This window comes from Neovison vison, chromosome 13, assembly GCF_020171115.1.
Source record: "Neovison vison isolate M4711 chromosome 13, ASM_NN_V1, whole genome shotgun sequence".
NCBI classification, from domain to species: Eukaryota; Metazoa; Chordata; class Mammalia; order Carnivora; family Mustelidae; genus Neogale; species Neogale vison.
The window spans coordinates 103,812,296-103,833,679 of record NC_058103.1 but is presented as its reverse complement, the minus strand read 5'-3'; the positions used below and the strand labels follow the sequence as shown (position 1 = coordinate 103,833,679).

Genomic DNA, 21,384 nt, shown 5'->3' with positions numbered 1-21,384 from the left:
GAAAATGTAAAAATTTGCTAGGTTGTTTTTTCCTTTAGGAAAGGTTATATCCTTGAAGGTGAAGTAAAAATTCTGAGATTTCTCAGGAGCAGAATTATAGAACTGCAAATAATAACAGATGGATAAAATGGTGCATAAATTGCTTCTTCAAAGCTTTTTGAGGCAGTTTCTTGGTATGTCTATGTGAAGAATGTAGAGGACATCTAGTAGTATACCTGTAGTTTTTAAATTAAAAGAAATTTAGCAATTCCCCTCCCATAGAAAATACTTTCTTTTCTAATAAGCCTTCTCTCTTAGCTTAAACAAAGGAAAATTATTTAAATTTCTTCAATATGAATGAAATATTCTTAGAATTTTATAACTCAATAAGGTATTACATATTTTTGTAGTTCTGTCTTGTTATATAGCTGAGAAAGCTGAAGTTGAGTATCTCCTAGTAAGGGTAGAGATGAACTAGAATTAATTTTTATTAATTCTTAAACTTGTAGTCTTTCTACTGCCATACAAATGCACATAGGTCCTTAAAAATTATCTAGGGAGGTATTGATTAGTTTTGAACACAGATATAAAATCAAATGAAAATAAATACGCATGTTTTTAAGTAAGCTGGATGCTAAAGGTAAGATCAGTATTTAGATTGCTTTATTTATTCACCAGTGCATGAAAATATGTGCAGATAGTCTTTTACAGCTTAACTAACAACATTTTTTAAAAAGATAAAGACATACAGAAAATTCCAATCTTAAAAAAAGAGAAATTTATTTGAAACACTTTTTTCCTTTTTTTAAATCTAGGATCCAGAAAGAAACCCCTTCACCTGATTAGCTCATCTGATAAACCTGGATTAGATCTCTTAAAAGTAGAATATGTTAAGGTAAGGGACATAAAATGTTTACATATTTATTGTATACTCTAAACTGTCTTCTGGAAGGAAAAAGATGACAGCAGATTAGTAAATGCTCTAGGTGTTTGTCATAGGTTTTAATCACAGGGATATCCACTGTTTCTTTTTCCATTTTCGTGTTATACTTTCTCTTTCACTTAAGCACAAAGTAGGACCATTAAGAAGTCACCAAACTCCCGATCCCCAAAGATGGAAGCTTGGGATGACATGGATGCACTCCTATCTCTTGGGGCATATTCACCTGCTTATAGTCATTTGATATGTAGGTGATATTTGACTGAGTGTCCTTCATCAAAAGGGATAAAGTCAAATTTGATTGGGTTCAGAAGAGAACTGCCAGGATTGTGAAGGGACTGAAAAGGTATCATATCAGAAATGCCAAAGGAAGTAATGGTATTTAGCCTCATTTGAGATTAGTTTGATTTGTTTAATCATTCAACAACTATTTGTTTGTTTGTTTGTTTTTTGTTTTTTTGGTTTTTTCAACAACTATTTCTTGAATGTCTTTGTCAGGTTCTGTTAGGCACTTGGGATATAGACATGAAAAACATTCCCTGTTTTCAAGGAAATTATGGACTTGTAGGAGGATAGGCAAGTAGATAAAAATTAAAATTAAAATATAATGTGATTGATTCTCTCACAAAGAAGAGCATAAAAAGTTTATTTCATTGAAAAGGCAGAGATGGGCGCCTGGGTGGCTCAGTTTGTTAAGCATCTGCCTTTGGCTGGCGTCATGATCTCAGGGTCCCAGAATTGAGCCCCACATTGAGCTCCCTGCTCAACAGGGAGTCTGCTTCTCCCTTACCCTCTGCCTTCCCCACCCTGCACTCTCCCACTCATGCTCACTCTCTCTCTCTCAAATAAATATATAAAATCTTAAAAAACAAAACAAAACAAAAAAACAGCCGAGAAATTGGCCTAGCCAGAAGCCTTCTCACGAGAGGTAGAACTGAATTTACTGTGGATGTTCCCAAGAGAGAGAACTTGAAACAATGGATAATTATGATGGGAGATAGATTTTTGACTTAGATTGAAGATCTAATTAAATCAAATTTCTCTTAAGATTAAATTTGAAAGAAAATGAGGTTTCCATCACTGGAGAGGAACCTAAAATAGATTTCCCAAAGTTACAAAGGGATTCAAGGTTAGGTGATGGATGGGCTAGATGACCTTTAAGCCTACTAGCCTTCAGAATCTAGATGTCCATCAACAGAATTTTTAATTCTAGTCTCTAACTGTAGTTTCCCAGAAGTAAATATTACTGTGGTCTTCCGTATTTGAAGAGGAGAATAAATTTGCAGTACTATAACAATAAATAATTTGGCTATTAACTTAAAATAATGACAATATAATTAATTATATACATAAAATTATAGTTCTGAATAATATAAAAAAAATAAAAATAAAAATAATATAAAAAATAATATAAAAAGTGATTTATTTACTTTGGCTATAAATACTTCTTTAGAACTTTTGTTTTTTTTTTTAGGCTGATAAGAGTGGACCTAGTTTTCAAACCACCTTTGAAAAAACTGAACAAACACTTAAGGTAAGAAATTTTGTTAAAAGAATATATCTTATCTGAAAATAACTTAACTGCGGCAGGCTCTAGTATCCTGTGGGGAATAATGACTATGTAATTTGATGAAATTATCAACACCCAATAGAAGTTATGAATTAATCTCATAGATACCTACCATCCTCTATATTTATCATTGAGTATCATAGAGCTGATGTTTTAACTTACTGTAGCACATCCTAATTATTTCTTATAAAGGGAATACTCTAGATGACAGAACTTTGATCTACGAAAAAACAACAGGATTTTAAACAAATCATATTCTATACTGCTGTTTAATGCAGGGCTAAGAAAGTACGCAGAATACAAGGAGAGATGTTGAGTACTTCTAGAGCCACATTAACATAGTCATATGGAGGAAGAGAAGGCAAAATTTTAGTTGTGGGTTACATTAAAAAAATAACTAGATAGGAATTTTCAGTTACACTTCTGAGAGATGGGAGAATCTATTGAATATTGTGAACCTTCCTTTTTATAGGTTTTTATATACATTTAGTGCTTTGTGGCCATAAAATGAAATTCTTTTATGTAGGCAAAGATCTTTAAAATTTTTTTTCATTTGTTATTAGAAAACCACAAATTTCTGAAAGCAATTTTTATTGGTGTCTTAGCTTTCTGGAGTCATTGTTTTAAAAATGTAACTAATTTTTCTAAAAAAAAGTAACATTTTTCTATGAGATATATTTTCTATTTAAATGATAAGACCATTATTGTGGTTTTAGAAGACAATTTAGTAATTGAGAACTCACTTATAATTGTACTTTTATATTTAAATATCATGAATATCACATTTGAAGTCATTTCTTGACCTAGTATTAATGCATGGTTTGGAGTTTCATGATCTAATTTACATGTTTTATGTAATCATAATAAAGAGTCTGTGAAGATCAAAAAACATAATGGGTATCAGATGACCATGACAAGTAGATCATAAGCTCCATGTTAATTATGCTTGGGAAATGGAGTAATTAGGTTACTTTGATATTCATAGGAACTCAGTGTGTGTAAGTGATTTACTGTGCATATATTTCAGTTTAAGGAGTCTGGGCTATAAATCTTGATCTCATCTCTCTTCCTTCCAAGCTGTGGAAGCGGTAATATAAGCCTAGCTAGAAGCCTGTCAGGTGCATGATGGATATTATAGGTATAATTGACCTGGAAAACAAATTTTCTTTTTAAAAAATTTGTAGGTGGCTTTTTCATCTTTAAATCTGTTTCTGCAAACACAAGCTCTTCTGTCTTCTATTAATTACTTGACAACCATAATCCCATCCAATGACCAAAGAAGTGATTCCAAAGAAGTACAAATTTCAGATGAGAAGCAACAAAAAAATTCAGCTCTACAGAAAGGTATGAAAGACATTTCGTTTCTTATTAACAAGCATATTAGAATTCTAGAGGGAAACGAGGAATCTTAGAGGTCATTTAGTTAGTCTTTTGTGTGCCATTTTCCCCACTTCTGTCCTTTTCTTCAAACAAAATCATATGTGGATAACTGCTATGTAAGGCAAAGGTAACTAGTACTGTTGATAAAAAAAAAAAATACCCGTTTTTGTTCTTTGGTGCTGGTGGGGATATTTTAGGTGGATAATAGGGAAGAAAACCTATATTTACATTGAGCTCTTCTTCCTGTCAGTGGCTCCTGAAGAGGCTCCACAGAGGGTTAGTTCTCCCTTCCATTTTACAAATAAGGAACTATTTACAAATAAGACCCAGAGACATGAGCTTAGTGGTACAGGAGTAGCATCTACTTGAACAAGAGCTCAGGTTGCGGATCAGAAAGAATTCAGTTTAAATCTTGACTCTGCTACTTAAATTAAGTGACCAAAGGTGCATTATTTAGCTTCTCTGAGTTTCAGTGTCTTTATGTTATTTATTTTGTGTTTTTTTTCTTGCTTTTAAGTTATTAAATAACATATATCATTATGAAAATGAAACTATACAGAATATGTAAATTAAAAAAGATATTTGAAATCTGTAACAACTTGAGAATTTTATGATTTCTTAAAACACAACTGTGGATCACTTAATTTGAGGAAGAAATCTTTAATAGAGTTCGAATTACTAGAATCCCACGTGATAGAATGCTTTGTTTTATTTTTAGTGGCTGTATCCTCTAAAGATAGGGACATTATTGACTTCAGGCTGTTTGCCAAATTGAATGCTTTCTGTGTCACTGTTTGCGATGAGAGGAACAATATTGCTGAAATCAAGATTCAAGGTAAAAGTTTTCACACTGTTAAAAATTGTTTAAAAGATAACTTTTTAAAAAAATGTTAAAGAATATGTATAGGAGGACTCTGAGCTGTGAAAATTGGATAATTTTTTTTAAAGATTTTATTTATTTATTTGACAGACAGAGATCACAAATTGGCAGAGAGGCAGGCAGAAAGAGGGGCAGGGGGCAAGCAGGCTCCCTGCTGAGCAGAGAGCCCAGTCCAGAGCTCCATCCCAGGACCCTGAGATCATGACCTGAGCTGAAGACAGAGGCTTACTTAATGCACTGAGCCACCCAGGCAACCTGGATAATTTTTTTTTTTTCATGACATAGTTGAATTGCATGTTTTCCTTGCTCTTTGGGGTGTAGATGCTGGTCAGAACCTGACCATCAAATTGAAACACACATACTAGTATTTTGAATCTTTCTGAGAGTTGTCTTGGAAGTGAAAAGAGATACTAATGTCCATGTGGGGATGCTGTTGATGAGCTGGGATAGATGTCAATCCAGAATTCAGGTTAAGGTCTGTGAATATGCTTTATCTTGGTACAAATCCAAAACAACCTTATAATGAAGAGAAAACCTGTGAGCCCATTATGCTCTTTTAAGCAAAAGCTGCTAAAAGTAATCTGACTCTTTTTCAACACTTCAACACATTGTGATCTTAGAAACATGAAGAGTATGTTTAATGAAATTCTTGAATAACTTAAAGACCAAAAAATCACTTTTTTGTTGTTCTTTCCAAGCTGGCAGTGTATGTATAGTGAATTTGATTCATGAAACTTAAAGCTTCTCTGTAAATGACTGGATATAAGATATAAAGGATTTCCTAAAACCCCAAGATAATCAATTTGTTCTAGGTGTAGTTTTTTCAGAAGGTTGAAAATTTAGGTAATTGACTTAAAAATCAATTTATAGGTTTCACTGTTTATAACAATAAAGATACATAATATTGCAACTTATTTATCAGTTGGGAGTTCAAATATAGTTAAATTTAAAAAAAAAATCCCTAAATAAAATTATACAATGAGAAGAAACATCTTAATATCTTATTATGGTATGTCTTTAGAAATTGTAATAATATAATTTTTTTTTTTTTAGGTCTTGATTCTTCTCTTTCTCTTCAGTCAAGAAAACAGTCACTATTTGCCAGACTGGAAAATATTATTGTCACAGATGTTGATCCTAAGACAGTCCATAAAAAAGTAAGTGTAATAAGTAGATAGCTAATATGTTTTGATAATTAAATATGATATTTTATTTTTAAATATACTTTAAGAGATATTAATGAAATATGTTTTCATATACAAGTGTTTGCTTCTGTAATGATTAAAAATGTAAGCCCCTTTTAAATGAAACTGTATTTTGTCATTATTCTCTTGGACAGAGTACATTCAAATCTCTGCTTTTCAGGCTGTATCAATAATGGGAAACGAAGTTTTTCATTTTAACTTGGATTTGTATCCAGATGCTACTGAGGGAGAGTCCTATACTGACATGTCCAAAGTGGATGGAGTGGTATCACTAAATGTCGGCTGCATTCAAATTGTGTATCTTCATAAATTCCTCATGTCACTTCTGGTAAAATCTCTATTTATATGTTGATTTTTCAACTTAGAAATACTCAAGTAAGTCTGATAGTTGTGATTGCAGATCCTACAACTTTGGGTTTTAGGACATGCATTGTTTTGATTATAGATGGTATTTATTTTTTTTTTTTTAAGATTTTATTTATTTATTTGACAGACAGAGATCACAAGTAGGCAGAGAGGCAGGCAGAGAGAGAGGAGGAAGCAGGCTCCCTGCCAAGCAGAGAGCCCGATGAGGGGCTCGATCCCAGGACCCTGGGATCATGACCTGAGCCAAAGGCAGAGGTTTTAACCCACTGAGCCACCCAGTTGCCCCGATGGTATATATGTTTTAATGTAGAGGTCAAAACCTCTTTTTAACAGCTGAAATCTGAGTCACTTATGATTTTTGTCTGGAACGAGACTTATTTTTTGCTAACATAGTGAAACCAAATTTTCAAGTAAGGAAATACTGAAAATGCTTTTTTCCCCACTTCCCTCCCTCAGCCAAATACCCTTAGTCCTTATCATGTAACTCATAAATACAGATGGATGATCAGTGATTGCTTCCTAATTCTAGATAAATAAGACTCAATTGAAAGTTATGTATCAAAAAATAGTGCATAAATAAAAAAGAAGATTGCATTATTAATGACGTGCTTGTCGTTTTCTCCTTTTATACTTTGTGTCTACAGAACTTCCTGAACAATTTCCAGACAGCCAAAGAGGCTGTAAGTGCTGCCACTGCTCAGGCTGCAGAAAAGGCTGCCAGAAGTGTGAAAGATCTTGCCCAGAGGAGTTTTCGTGTTTCTATCAGTATTGATCTGAAAGCACCAGTTATAGTCATCCCCCAGTCTTCTGTTTCCACTAATGCAGTAGTGGTCGATCTTGGGCTAATCAGAGTTCAAAATAAGTTTAGTCTGGTGTCTGGGGAAGACTATTTAAACCCTCCAGTAATTGATAGAATGGACGTGCAGCTAACAAAGCTCAAGCTCTCTAGGTATATGCTATTGCAATAATTATGGATTTAAGTATTATTTAGCATTTTCCATGACATTTTGTGTACATTGAAATTCATACCGATAGTGGTTCTGTTGCACAGATAGTTTATTTATTCATTTTTAAAAATTATTTATTTATTTATTTATTAGAGAGCGAGTGATAGCAAGAGAAAGCATGAGCAGGGGTTGGCAAGTGGGAGAAGCAGGCTCCTTGCTCAGCAGGATGCCCAACGATGTGGGGCTTTATCCCAGGACCCCAGGATCATGACCTGAGCAGAAGGCAGATATTAACGGTCTGGCCACCCAAGGGCCCCTGAATAGTTTATTTTTTAATCAGCTTTTTATTTTGAAAAATTTCAAGCTTACAGAAAAATTCCAGAAATACTACCATGAACAGACTTAACAGTCCTTCACCTAGGTTCATCAGTTGTTTACTTTTGCTTTAACTCTATGCATATTATTATCATTTAAAACATCTTTTTAATTTTTCCAGTTGAGATGAAATTTATATATTTTCTTAGTTTCATGTGTATAACATGATTCAATGTTTGTATATATTGTGAAATGATCACCACCATAAGACTAGTTAACATTCATCAGCACACAGTTATGATTCTTTTTCTTGTGATGATCTTTTAAGATCTACTCTCTTAGAAACTTTTAAATATACAATACAGTGTTATTAGCTGGTCACCTTGCTGTACATTACATCCCCAGAACTCAATTTATTTTATAACTGAAAGTTTAACATTTTTTGCTGAACTTTTTTTTTTTTTTGAACTTTTTGAGTATAGACATCTTAGCCCTTTGCTCTAAATGCTTTAGCATGTGTCTCCTCAGAACAAGAACATACATCCTCTTATATATCCATGTTGCAGTTTTCAAATTCTGGAAATTTAACACTGATCTGTCAGTAATATCTAATAAGCAGTCAATATAAATATTTTACCACTTGTTCTAGTAGTGTCCATTATAGTAATTTTCCCCTTGGTCCAGGATCACGTATGGCAGTATCCATAATACTGAGGGGGATTTTTATACTGATAGGTACTTGCTCTGGAATAGTTCTTCAGTCTTTCTTAGTCTTTTGTGATGATGACAGTTTTGAAGAGTACAGTCTAGTTATTTCATGGAATGTCTCTCAGTATGCTTTTGTCTGAGTGATTCCTCATGATTTAATTGAGCTTGTATATTTTTGTTAAGTATCTCTGTAAGTAATGATGTATCTGTAGAGCTCCTACCAGATGAACATGAAAGTCTCTATATAATACATTTTAAAATCATTTTCTACCCCATCCAAGGAGATTTTATTATCCTGAATAAAAAAGGAAAATTATAAGGCATGTCCAGAAGATAATTCTAGAGAAGAGCTTTTTCAAACTCTTTAGAAAATGCTGTTCGTCTTGTCATTTAAAAAAAAAAATCTCTGTATACATGTATACATGTATACAATATATACATATGTTCAGTACAATACAAATCCAGTCCTTGTACATCTGTATTTGATGATTCCCCCATATATTCAACAATATGAATTTCTTTTTAAAATTTAATCCCTGTGTGCCTACTGTTTGAAGAATGGCTGATTATGTATCTGTCCTTAAAGTGAACTGTTGATTGAGATTAGAAAATATTTAAATAGCACTGTTTCAAATCACTGTTTAGAGCAGCAACTTTTGATTTTATGTCTTTTTAATGACAGGCTGCATTTCCCTTCTATGTTTATGCATATATATCAATTATATTTTTAATCAGGACGGTGATCCAGCCAGGCACCTCCCATCCTGATATTCAGCTCTTGCAACCAATTAACTTGGAATTTTCTGTAAATCGGAATCTAGCTGCATCTTGGTATCACAAAGTGCCTGTTGTAGAAATTAAAGGACATCTTGAGTCAATGAATGTAAGTATATGAGTGAAAAAAAGTCATTATTCAAGTTTTAGATTCTGAAGACTTTCTTATTCTAAATCAATATAATATGTGAAATATTTTCTGATTGGCATACAAAAAGTTTCAATGAGATATTGTCCAAAAAGATGTTTATTATTTAGCAGAATTTAATCTTCAGTTAAGTGTTACTTAACATTTATATATGTATGTTTGTATATATGTACAATTGATAAACAATGTTAGTTTGGGGTGTATAACATAGTAATTCAACATTTATATACATTGCAAAATAGTTACCATAGTTAAGTCTTTTATCATCTGTCATCTTACATAGTTAATATCATATTATTGAATATATTTTCCTTACTGTATATCACATCCTCATGACATTAAATTATAATGGAAGTTTTCAACTTATTAATCCCTTTTACCCATTTCATACCCCAGTTCCCCTTCGCCTCTGGGAACAACTAATCTGTTTTCTGTATCTATGAGCCTAGTTTTTTTGTTTTTTTTTTTTAATTTTTACATATAAGTAAAACCACGCTGTATTTGTCTTTCTCTGACTTACATCATTAGGCCTGAATGTTTTCTTTGGATAGAAAAGCAGTAGTGGAATTGCTGGATCACATGGTCGTTCTGTTGTTTTTTTTTTTTTTTTTTTAGGAACCTCCATACTGTTTTCCATAGTGGCTGTCCCAGTTTACATTCCTGTCAACAGGGCTTGTGGGTTCCCTTTTCTCCACATCCTTGCCAGTACTAGTTGTTTCTCGTCTTTTGGGTAATAGCCATTCTGAGTGGTGTGAGGTGATATTTAAATGTGGTTTTGATTTCATTTTCCTGATGAGCAATGATGTTGGGCATCTTTTCATGTATTTGTTGGTCATTTCTGTGTCTCTCGGAAGAATGTCTGTTCAGATGCTTTGTTCATTTTTTAACCAGATTGTTGGTTTTTTTAAAATATTTTATGCATTTATTTGACAGACAGAGACCACTAGTAGGCAGAGAGGCAGGCAGAGAGAGGAAGGGAAGCAGACTTCCTGCTGAGCAGAGAGCCCGATGCAGGACTCGATCCCAGGACCCTGGGATCATGACCCGAGCTGAAGGCAGAGGCTTTAACCCACTGAGTCACCCAGGTGCTCCAGATTGTTTTTTTATTACTGAGTTGTATGAGTTCTCTCTATATTTTGGATATTAACTGCTTATCAGATATATGTTGAGTAAATATCTTTTCCCATTCAGTCAATTACCTTTTCATTTCAATAATGGTTTCTTTATCTATGAAGAAACTTTTTAGTTGATATAGTTCCAATTGGTTCATTTTCCTTTTGTTGCCCTTGTCTTTAGGGTCAGATCTAAGGAAAAATCTTTAAGACTAATGTTAGGGAGCTTAACCCCCCCCCCTTTATTTTTAGGACCTTTATGGTTTCAGGTCTCACATTTAAGGCTTTCATCCATCCAAGAAAGTGGTCCAATTTCATTCTTTTACATGTAGCACTTAAATTTGAACACATCCAAAACTCTTCCCATCCCCTACAGACTTTGTTTTTGATGTCCCTTTTTACGTTTTATTTTTACTGCTTTTGTTCTTTAACATTTTTTTGTAGTTTTATAAGTGATTAATCTACTACCTTTACTATATATTTACATTTTCCAGTGAGATTTTTGCTTTCGTATGTTTTCTCTTTATTAATTAGTGCCATTTCTTTTCATCTTAAGTCTTTTTTTTAGCATTCTTGTAAGACTGGTTTAGTGGTTATGAACTCTTTTAACTTTTGCTTGTCTGAGAGACACTTTTTCTCTCCTTCTACTTGAATGATAAACTTGCTGGGTAGAGTGTTCTTGGTTGAGATTTTTTTTAGTACTTTAAGTATATCATGCTACTCCTTTGGCTTATAAAGTTTCTTCTAAGAAATTTGCCAATAGACTTATGGGGTTTCCCTTGAACTTAACAAGTTGTTTTTGTCTTGCTGATTTTAAGATTCTCTCTTTATCTTTTATTTTTGACATTTTAATTATAGTCTGTCTTAGTTTAGTGCTCCTTGGTTTCATCTTTTTTGGTACTCTCTGGGCTTCCTGGACCTGGATGTCCATTTCCTTCCCTAAGTTAGGGAAGACTTCAGGCATTATTTTTTCAAAACCTTGTCTGCCTCTTTCCTCTCTCTTCTTTTCTGAGACCTCTATAATGTTAATGTTCTTCTATTTATTATTGTCCCAAAAGTCCCTTAAGGTAGCTTAATTTTTAAAATTTTTTTAAATGTTATCTGAGTTCTGTTCTTTATCTTCCTGTTCACTGTTTACTGATGTGCTCTCCTTTAGTCTGCTGCTGAACCCCCCTGGTGTATTTTTCAGTTCCTGGTTTTTGTATCTTTAGTTCTCTGACTTTTGTTTGGTACTTTCTTATATTTTATATCTCCTTGTTGAAGTTTTCACTGTGTTTATCTTCTGAGTTCAGTGAGTACCTTTATGATCATAACTTTAATTCTTTATCATGTAGATTGCTTAGCTCCATACCATTGAGGTGTTTTTCTGAGGTTTGTCTTTCTGAGGTTTGAAAATATTTATTTCCTCATTTTGTGTGACTTTCTGTGTTTGTTCCTGTTTATTAGGTGAAACAACTGCTTTTTTCAGTCTTGAATGAATGGTCTGTTTGGGTGATGATTCTTCTCTTTCAGCCTTATCATAGCTTGTGGTTGTCTCTTGAACTTTTGTGGTTGTCGAAACCACCTGACTTATTATTGGTATGCCCTCACTATTTAGAGCATACCAAGATCTGTCAGTGGATCCAAGTGGAGGAATTTTATTTAGCATCTAGTTTCAGGCTGATTGGAAGTCAGACCCTCAGGCAACAGCTTTTAAAATATGCAAACATATACAGTCCTATGGGACTGCAGTCATAATCTCTGCTGGGCTCTAGACTAGACTAGAAGATCTGGATGTGTCCATTGAGCAACAACTGAAGAAATTGGTGTATTGCATTGGTGTATAAATGAGTATATGAACTCCTTTCTGGGAAGTCTTGTCTAGCTGTAATGAGGCCAAAAGGATGTGCAAGGGCGGTGTCTCCTTGCTTTCATACCCTGAAAGCTCCTCTTTGGTCTCTAGATGTGTGGGAAATCTGAAGTCTGTCCCGTAAACTGATGCTCAAGGTTGAGTGACTAGGTCTTTTTCACAGGCTGAGAATGTGCTTTAGTCTGCTGTCTGTGCATTGCCATGGGGGTGGTAACTTGCCAAGAACTCTCTTTCTGATTGTTACAGTTCTGTGGAGCTCTGGTACACCAGTCCTCTTGGCTGGGAGGGCCAGGAGATCATGGGTGTTCCCTCTGTGGATTGCATAATCCTGCTGGCTTTAGGAAGACACCTGTGAGTGTAGGTTGCAGAGCATGCTCACTGGCTTCAGAAAGGCAGTGGGAAAATGTCTTGACTGTGTGTGCCCATGAGCTTCAGCAGCAAAACAGTCTAGTGCCTTGTTTGTCTGTGTACTGACTTTAGGCTGGGGGTGGGAAAATGCCAGGACAGCTTACCAGCTCCAGCCATGGGTGTGTCATGACTGCCTGCACTTGGAAACATTAGCTCCAAGTGGGAGATCTCCAGCACAGTTTTGCTCTCTAGCCCAGGCAGGTTGCAAGGGAGCACTGCAATTGCACTCCAGCCTCAGCAGGTGTTGTGGCTGATCCCCAAGTCATCCCAGCAAGGCTCTGGGAGGGTGCCCTGTCTGAGCTCTCCTGTCGTGCTAGCGGGCTCTATGGAGAGTACAACAAGGGCATCTGCTAGCGTGTCAGTCTCCCATGAGTATTTCAGATGTCTCCTGCTCCTCCAGCCATTGCCCCCAAATCAGCAAGTGAATTTCCCTCAAATATAATCAAGGTGTTTTTCAAACTGCGTTTTTTTTCCTTGGACAAACCCTTTAAGAGGGGAATCTCAGTTTGGGACCCCTGGAGGTCAACCCTGTTGATTTTCCAAACCAGACATTCAGGGGGCTTCTCGCTTTGGTGCAGATCACAACTCTTCACTCTTACATGAGAAGTGCCTGTCTGGTGAAATCCTTCTCTTTGGGGCGACACAACACTGGGAGTATATAGGCTTTTATGGGAGACCATGTCTCTCTGCCTCTCCAGCTCATCTCAGTGTGGTCCTTTTATCTTTTGCTTTGAGGAGCTGTTCATCAGGATTCAGGTCTTTCTCAGAGAAGATTGATCCATATGTAGTTGTAGATTTAGTGTGTACATGGGAGGTGAGTTCAGAATCTTCCTATGCCACCATCTTGGACCCCTCTTCATTGTTTAATTTTTAAATTTGCTGTATGTACACAATAGCAGAGATCTCTGTATAAATTATTAGTATATTGCATCTCACTTTATATGTTCTATACCCATACTTTTAATTTTAGTATCCCCATAGCATTGAGGGAAAAACTTGCTTTTCATATTAAGGACAGCCTTTTTATTTCATTGGAGTTGTTATTTTTAAAAATGCAGAATTTAAAAAAAATGCAGAATTTTCATTTTTTTCTGATATGATCTCTTTAATCATCATCTTTCATTATAATTTATATAAGTTAAGTAGATGGAACTAATACAGATTTATAAATCACATTTTTTCTCTATTTTATTATCTGTGAAACCAAAAATTTAAAAATGAAAGAAGTAGTGAAATACTTGAGTGCCTAGTGCATATATAATTTTTGTGTTAAGATTATTCTTTCTTCAATATCTTATAAATTATAATTTATTTTCTATTTTAAAATTGTTTCATTTTATCCATTTTTAAAGGAATTTTTAAAAAGGATTTTATTTATTTGAGAAAGAGAGAGAATGAGCAGGGGCAAGGGGTAAAGGAAGAGGGAGAAGCAGAATCCCTGCTGAGCAGAGAGCCTGATGCAGGACTTGATCCCAGAACCCTGAGATCATGAACTGAGCCACTCAGGCACCCTAAAGGAATTTTAAGAAAGACTTTATTATTTATTTGATAGAGAGAGAGAGAGAGAGTGCACACAAGTAGGGGGAGCAGCAGGCAGAGGGAGAGGGAGAAGCAGGCTTCCTGCTGAGAGGGGAGCCTGACATGGGGCTCCATTTCAGGACCCTGGGATAATGACCTGAGTCAAAGGCAGGCACTTAACCAACTGAGCCAACCAGATGCCCCTAAAATTGTTTCATTTTAAAATGAAATGTCTTTATCTTTTCTTTTAATGATATTGCACAGGTTAATCTCAATCAAGAAGATCTTAATCTTTTATTTAGAATACTAGCAGAAAATCTTGGCGAGGCTACTGAAGACTTAAATAAAATGAAACCAGGAGTACAGAAGACAGGTAAGAGACTGACAGTGTCATAATCCACGTAGCTATTTATTTTACTATTTAGCAGGGGAGACAGACAATAAACATGACATAAGCCAATATACACTTAAAAATTGTGATTTGTATTACCATGAAAAGAGAAGATGTTTATTTGTTGATTAAATATTGCATAAAACTGTAGTTAGTGCTGATGGACTCTTTAGTTATGGCAACAGTCATTTATAGGTTCAGAACTTTTTCCAAGTTGTATTAAGTTAGGAGGAACCATAAAGAAGCATTTTAAATCTGGTGGATTCCTGGAATCATTATTGAAATTGCATGTATACAAATAAAAACATTCAAAGTTGGCAGCATATGGTAGCATGCTTAATCTGATTTCTAAATTAGGTTTTATGGTAAAATATCTTTAAGAATTGAAATATTTGATAAATTAGCCCTCAGCAAAGAAAATACTGAAAAATTATACTGCAGTAAAAACTTAGAGAATTTGTTAGTTGCAGTGGCATTTTGACTTAAGGCAAAGTAACTACCAGACCTAACTGCTTTATATATGTATGTTACATACTCACAGACATATAGTCAATTTTTTCAACTAAATGGCACTATCCTATAAATGTGTATATGTGTATGTATTTCTGCACTTTCCTTTTTTCTTTCAAATAACAGTTTATCTTGGTGTCCATTCTATATCTGTAAATACATTATGTGTAGATCTGTTTTATTCTTTCTAATGGCTTCCTAGATTAAATTCTCTTGAAGTATTATAATTTATTTAGCAAATCTGTGTTGATGGGCATTCCAGATTGTTTTCAGTCTTGCACTCTCACCACATTGCATTGAATATCCTTGTCCATACACTTTTACAAGTGCACATGTATCTGTAGGGGAAACACCAGGACTACTTGATTAAAGGGTTCTTAATTTTTATTAACTTAATGTATGTTAAGTTAATGAATTTAATTAACTTAATTGAACATTTTTGACACATTTTGCCAATCTCTCCCCTTAGAACTTGTAGTAATTTTGTACTCCCACCAGCTTGTTTTTCTGTATTAAAATTTTTGCTAAATTGCTAATTGAAAAATGGTATCTCACTATTTTTATTATTTAAAAAAATTTTTTACCGTATTGCAGAGCATAAACAGTAATAAAGACCACATATCTTAAATGTAAAGTTCATTGAATTTTTATGTATAGCTATACCAGATAGCTAGTAATTACCATGGTTAATACATAGAACATTTCCAGCTTGCCCCAGAAGGGCTCCCTATGCCCCTTCTTAATCAGTACCAAACACCCACCTGCCCTCAAATCCACCCAGAATTAACTGCCATCCTTATTTGTAATATCACAGGTAGATTAGTTTTGCCTGTTCTCGAATTTCACATAAATGGAGTCATACAGAATGTGCTCTTTGGTTTTTGGCTTCTTTCAGTCATTATTTTGTTTGGGAGATTCCTCTGTGTTGTTGTGTGTAGCTGTAGTTCTTTCATTCATTCATTCATTCGTTTGTTTATTTTATTGTGTTGTGTTAGTCACCACACAATACATCATTTTTTTTTTGAAGATTTTATTTATTTATTTGACAGAGAGAGATCACAACTAGGCAGAGAGGCAGGCAGAGAGAGAGAGAGAGGAGGAAGCAGGCTCCCTGCTGAGCAGAGAGCCCGACGCGGGACTCGATCCTAGGACCCTGAGATCGTGACCTGAGCCGAAAGCAGCGGCTTAACCCACTGAGCCACCCAGGCGCCCCACATCATTAGTTTTTGATGTAGTGTTCCCAGATTCATTGTTTATATGTAACAGTCCTGTGCATATTCAACATCTGAATGCATCAGTATTTATTTTATCCATTCTGCCTTTGATGGAAAGCATTTGGGTTGTTTCCATTTTTTGACTGTCTAGAATAAAGATGCTATAAGATGTTATTTTACATATCTTTTGTTATATTTATGTACTGTCTTCTTTTGGTTTTATAGTTAAGCTTCACAGGTTAGGCTCATTTGTTAGCTTACATTTAGCTGCAGTAACTTTTGCCATATTATACCAAATGATTTTCTGAATGGTTGTACCAATTTACCAGCAATGTATGAGACTACTAGTTGTTTCACATTCTCCATGGTCTTTGATACTGTCAGTAATTTAAAATTAGCCATCCTGGCTGATATGCAGTAGTATTTCTGTGGTTCTTATTTATTCCCTGATTACTAATGAAACTGAGACCTTTTCATAGGGTTACTGGCCATTTGGATATCCTTTTCAATGACATGACTGTTGAAGTCTATTGACCATTATTTTTATTGAGTTTTTTTTTCTTAGTGATCTGTTGGAGTTTTTTGTTCATTCCGGATATGAGCCCATTGTTGGTTGTGTGTATTGTATGTGTTTTTGTTGATATAGGCATAGATATATCATACCCCTGTGATTTGCTTTTCATTCTTAATGGGTCTTTTATGAGTAGAATTACTTAATTGTGATGAATTCCAGTATATCATTTTTGAAAGTGGTTAGTGCTTTTTATTTCTTATTTAAGAATCTTTGCCTATTTCAGGAATTATTTTGTAAAAGCAAAATATTTGTTAAAATTATTTCTCCTGGATCACACTCTGGAAGAGTGCTGGAATAAGGTGATAGTTAAGAAACACCCTGTGTGTCTTTCCCAGAGTTGGTAATTGACAGCAGTGGTTTTCGATATGGTTTTCTGGTACAGTTTATGGTATAGGATTCTTGTGTTAGTGATCATAGATAACGTTAACTCCAGTAATATTAGTAACTAATGTAATGTTATTGAAGGTTAGTTGAGAGTAAAGGCAATCGTGAAACTGAGGAGTTTGGAATCTACCATTTGCCATCTCTGTGATGTTGGGCAATGTCCTGAATCTCTTTGAACCTCAATTTGCTTATCTGTGAAATGAGGACAGTAAAGTTTTTATTTTGAAGGGCTGATAAAAGAATGAAGTGAGACAATCCATATACAGCCCTTAGCATAGTGACCAGCACAGAGGTAAGCACTTAGCAAGTAATAGCTATTATTAGTTTTCTCTATTACAGTTTAGAAAGCAATTTTATTGCATTTCTGAGTACGTGAATTTTAGCACAACAATATCAGTTTCATATAGCTTTCTTTTTGCTTTTTTGTATGGTAGAAGAGATTGTAACCATCCCTCCCATTTTTTTCTTTTCTAGCCTTAACTCTTGTTATCCGCCTCACGATTTAAGCGTATCAAACTCTGTTTCCAAAATCTATCATGATGTGCTATTTACAATTTCCCCACAATCTCTTAACCTTATTCTTGAATGTCTTCTCTGTGTGAGGAGGTACTTAAGCTCTACCTGAATGATAACTCCTTTATTAAACCTTTCTTGACCTCCCCATAACAACTTCATGTTCTGTATTTTCTGCAGTATTCTATAGTTTATTAACATTTGCCTACTTAATGTGACCAGGCATGGCCCTCTTCTTTTGTTTGTTTGTATTTGAGATGTATATGTCTCTTCTACTAAACCATAAGCTTTCTAAGGGCTGGAGCTATGTATTACTGATTTGTAGATTTTCAGTGCTTACACAGGTCCAGAGTACGCATACATGTCCTCAATTAGTATTTGTGGAAAAAATGTGTGGGTAGAAGTGAAAGAATTTCTTTTAAATCTTTAGGTGAAATTAAAGGGCCACTTGAAACCTCTACAGCAAAACAAGATGTACATGCTTCACAAGTTACTTTAACAGCTGGAGTGGAAGAAATGAAATCTATAGACATCATTAATGTGCTGCTGAATTTTGAAATCAAAGAGGTGTGTAATTTTCATCTGTTTCTGTAAAGTGAATAAATAATAGATAATTGGAATTACCTCTACTAAAACTTATAGATTATTGATATGCATGAAAAAAATCTTAACACAAGCTATTTATAATTTATATGTAGCAGTTCAGTTTGTAGTAAATTTGAGAGTTTATGAAAGATGAGCTCTATTTGAGGTATACAATATTTCACAGAGAACATGGTAACATGTCCTGTAACATGCTTTCTAAATGATTATAGGACACTTGGGGTATAGATTGCTTTGGATTCCATATAAGAAAGTTAGGAAAAGGAAGTAGTGACAGAAATCCTTTGCAAATTTTAGAAACCCTTGATAGAACAAAACATAGCCATGTATACATGGCTACTGATATCTTTATCTACATTACTGGTATCTTTATCTACATTTTTTAAGTGTTGTATTACCATTATCTGCTTTCCATCTGCAGATCTTTGAGGAAATATTAAATGGATTTTCCTCTTTTGTTTTCACACATTAATATTCATTGCATGTGCTAAGTGCTGAGGATACAAAATTAAAAGTCAAAGACTCTGATTTCTAACAAGAAAACAATTAAAATTTTGGAAGTGCTCCCATTAAAAATGTACCTAAGGAGCTTGTGTAAGGAGTAAGTTTAGTAAGGAGGGGGCATCTAAGCAGGCTGAGAGCGTCAGGGCAGATTATCTGGAGGAAGTGACATTTGAGATGAACCTTTAAGGAAGAGTAAGTAGAGTCTGAGAAAAGGGGATCAGGAAAGGGGCTCCGGCAGGGTTAAGGTGTGAGTATATGAGAAAGTACTGTAGATAAAGGGACTTGTAACAACTTCCTGCAAAATCCCTTCATCATTAATGGAAGAGGTTATGTTCTTCCTCGGAGTTAAAAATAATAAAACTTTTGGGGCGCCTGGGTGGCTCAGTGGGTTAAGCCGCTGCCTTCAGCTCAGGTCATGATCTCAGGGTCCTGGGATCGAGTCCCGCATCAGGCTCTCTGCTCAGCGGGGAGCCTGCTTCCCTCTCTCTCTCTCTGCCTGCCTCTCCATCTACTTGTGATTTCTCTCTGTCAAATAAATAAATAAAATCTTTAAAAAAATAATAATAATAAACTTTAAAACAAATGGGTTCTACTTTTCTTATCTGAAATATATGCTTTGCAACTAATTTCTTTCATCTTAAAACTATACTGTTTTTCTGGTTAACATTAGAGTTACTGAAGATACATAAGCTTTAATAATTAAAACATTGACAGAGGAATCACTCTGTTTGCAAATGGGCTTCATTAACATATATGCATAGAAAACCTGCTTCTAATAGAAAAGCTGCTTCTAATATCATTTGTAATATATATTATTCCCTGAGGACATGGAAATTAGGGGAAGCAATTTACATTCCCCAAGGCCAATACTTGACACTATCTGAAGACTTTTGGTTGTCACTATCTGGGGAGAAGGAACTGCTGACAAGTGTGAGAGACCAGTGTTACCACTAAACATCCCATAGTGCACAGGTCTGCTCCCTCGCTACCAAAAATTATCCAGCCAAAAATGTCAATGGTGTCAAGCCTGAGAAATCTTAATTTAGGATTAGTAAGGTTGACCGTTTATCATATAGACTTCCAGATGAAAGGCTGTCCATCAGACTAGAACTCCTGGTTCTAGGCAGAACTACTTTGTTTTTTTCAAATTTTACCTTGACAATCACTAGAAAATAGTGGCAGTGTTTCAGAAGTCTGAACAAGTAAATATATCTGCTCTGCGGGGGGGCCTGCTTCTCCCTCTCCTGCTCCCCCTGCTTGTGCTCTCTCTCTCTCTGTCAAATAAATAAATACAACCCTTAAAGATAATTTAAATAAAAGTACCTTCTAATAACACTAGGAAATTTTCCAGGCACAAATAGTAGTACACATCTTTATATTGTGTGAATTTTTTAATTATATTGCTCTGGATGGTTATGAAATTGTTGACTTACCTTCATCATATATTAGTGGAATTGTTTGTGGTAATACTGGGTCTTTTCTAGGTTGTGATTACTTTGATGAAAAAAGCAGAAAAGAAAGGAAGGCCTTTACATGAACTGAATATCCTGCAGCTTGGAATGAAAGCTAAAGTTAAACCCTATGACCTGACTGCTAAGGCTTATCTAAATAAAATTAGTATGCGATGCTTTGAGTTTACTGGTGAGTGTGGATTATAGTCTGTGTAAATTATTCATGTTATAGGCAGTGATCACTACCTTCTTGTCAATAGTAAACACCTTTATTCATGTCACCATAGTTATTTAGTTAATTAAATTTACTACCTTGATGAAAAGGAACTTGTAATTTAAAAATTTATTATCTATGTAGTTACCATAAAGTAAGAATATACCTAAATATATATATCTATGTTTAGCAAGAAGTAAAATACATTCAAATCCACTTTCTAACATACATTAAGCCAACTTTTAAAGTTGCTATGGATGTTTAAAGATTATAGGAACTCCATGAAATAACTTTAAGTAAAGCAAACATATTAAGAATAATCCCTAGTTTACGTATTTCATAGCTTTATTCTTCAGTATATTCTTTCTGATTTATTCAAATGAATAATACCAGTAGTACAAATGTTACAAAAGTTATAATTGACTGGTGCTGGGTTTGGGGTTTTTTTTTTTTCAAAGTTTTTAATGTTTTTTAAAGTTTCTTTTTTTTTTTTTGTCAAATAGACAGAAAAATTCGATTTTAAAATACATTTGAAATGTTTGAGATACTTACTGGAGCTGCCCTGTGTTTTTTATTTTTAGACTCTGCTGGAGAGCCGCTTCACATTATTAACTCTTCTAATGTAACTAAGGAGCCCCTGCTGAAAATGTCACTGACAAAGGTACCTGGTTTCTTCCTAGGATTCTTTAATATTTGAACGTATGAAGTTATGTAATTCTCCCTTATTTAATATTTCAATTTCCTCCCTAATATTTTTCATTCTAAAGCCCATTGATTGTAGTGAGTTATGCAAGCATCCAACAATAACCTTGTGAATTACCCTTATAATGTTGAATAAGTGAGTGTGTACAAAGTTCTGTGGTATTCCAAAGCAAATTTGTTATAATCTAGATATGCTAGCATTTTCCTCTACCTTTAGCATTTACT

At 34.5% G+C, this 21,384-nt stretch overlaps 1 protein-coding gene across 3 annotated transcripts in view; it reads left to right on the top strand.

Annotated features, from left to right (window-relative positions):
- VPS13C (vacuolar protein sorting 13 homolog C) overlaps positions 1 to 21,384 on the top strand; it is a 203,572-nt gene that overhangs the window by 83,823 nt on the left and 98,365 nt on the right. For all 3 annotated transcript variants that reach the window (XR_006381579.1, XM_044229943.1, XM_044229942.1), the window contains 12 exons: positions 795 to 874; positions 2,394 to 2,453; positions 3,674 to 3,833; positions 4,588 to 4,704; positions 5,803 to 5,906; positions 6,115 to 6,282; positions 6,965 to 7,269; positions 9,026 to 9,173; positions 14,364 to 14,472; positions 18,116 to 18,252; positions 20,277 to 20,433; positions 21,039 to 21,118. Coding sequence is in view for 2 of the 3 variants with exons in the window: in XM_044229943.1 (XP_044085878.1) it covers positions 795 to 874; positions 2,394 to 2,453; positions 3,674 to 3,833; positions 4,588 to 4,704; positions 5,803 to 5,906; positions 6,115 to 6,282; positions 6,965 to 7,269; positions 9,026 to 9,173; positions 14,364 to 14,472; positions 18,116 to 18,252; positions 20,277 to 20,433; positions 21,039 to 21,118 (1,625 nt within the window). In the remaining variant the exon portion in view is untranslated. The remainder of the gene's footprint in view (positions 1 to 794; positions 875 to 2,393; positions 2,454 to 3,673; positions 3,834 to 4,587; positions 4,705 to 5,802; positions 5,907 to 6,114; positions 6,283 to 6,964; positions 7,270 to 9,025; positions 9,174 to 14,363; positions 14,473 to 18,115; positions 18,253 to 20,276; positions 20,434 to 21,038; positions 21,119 to 21,384) is intronic.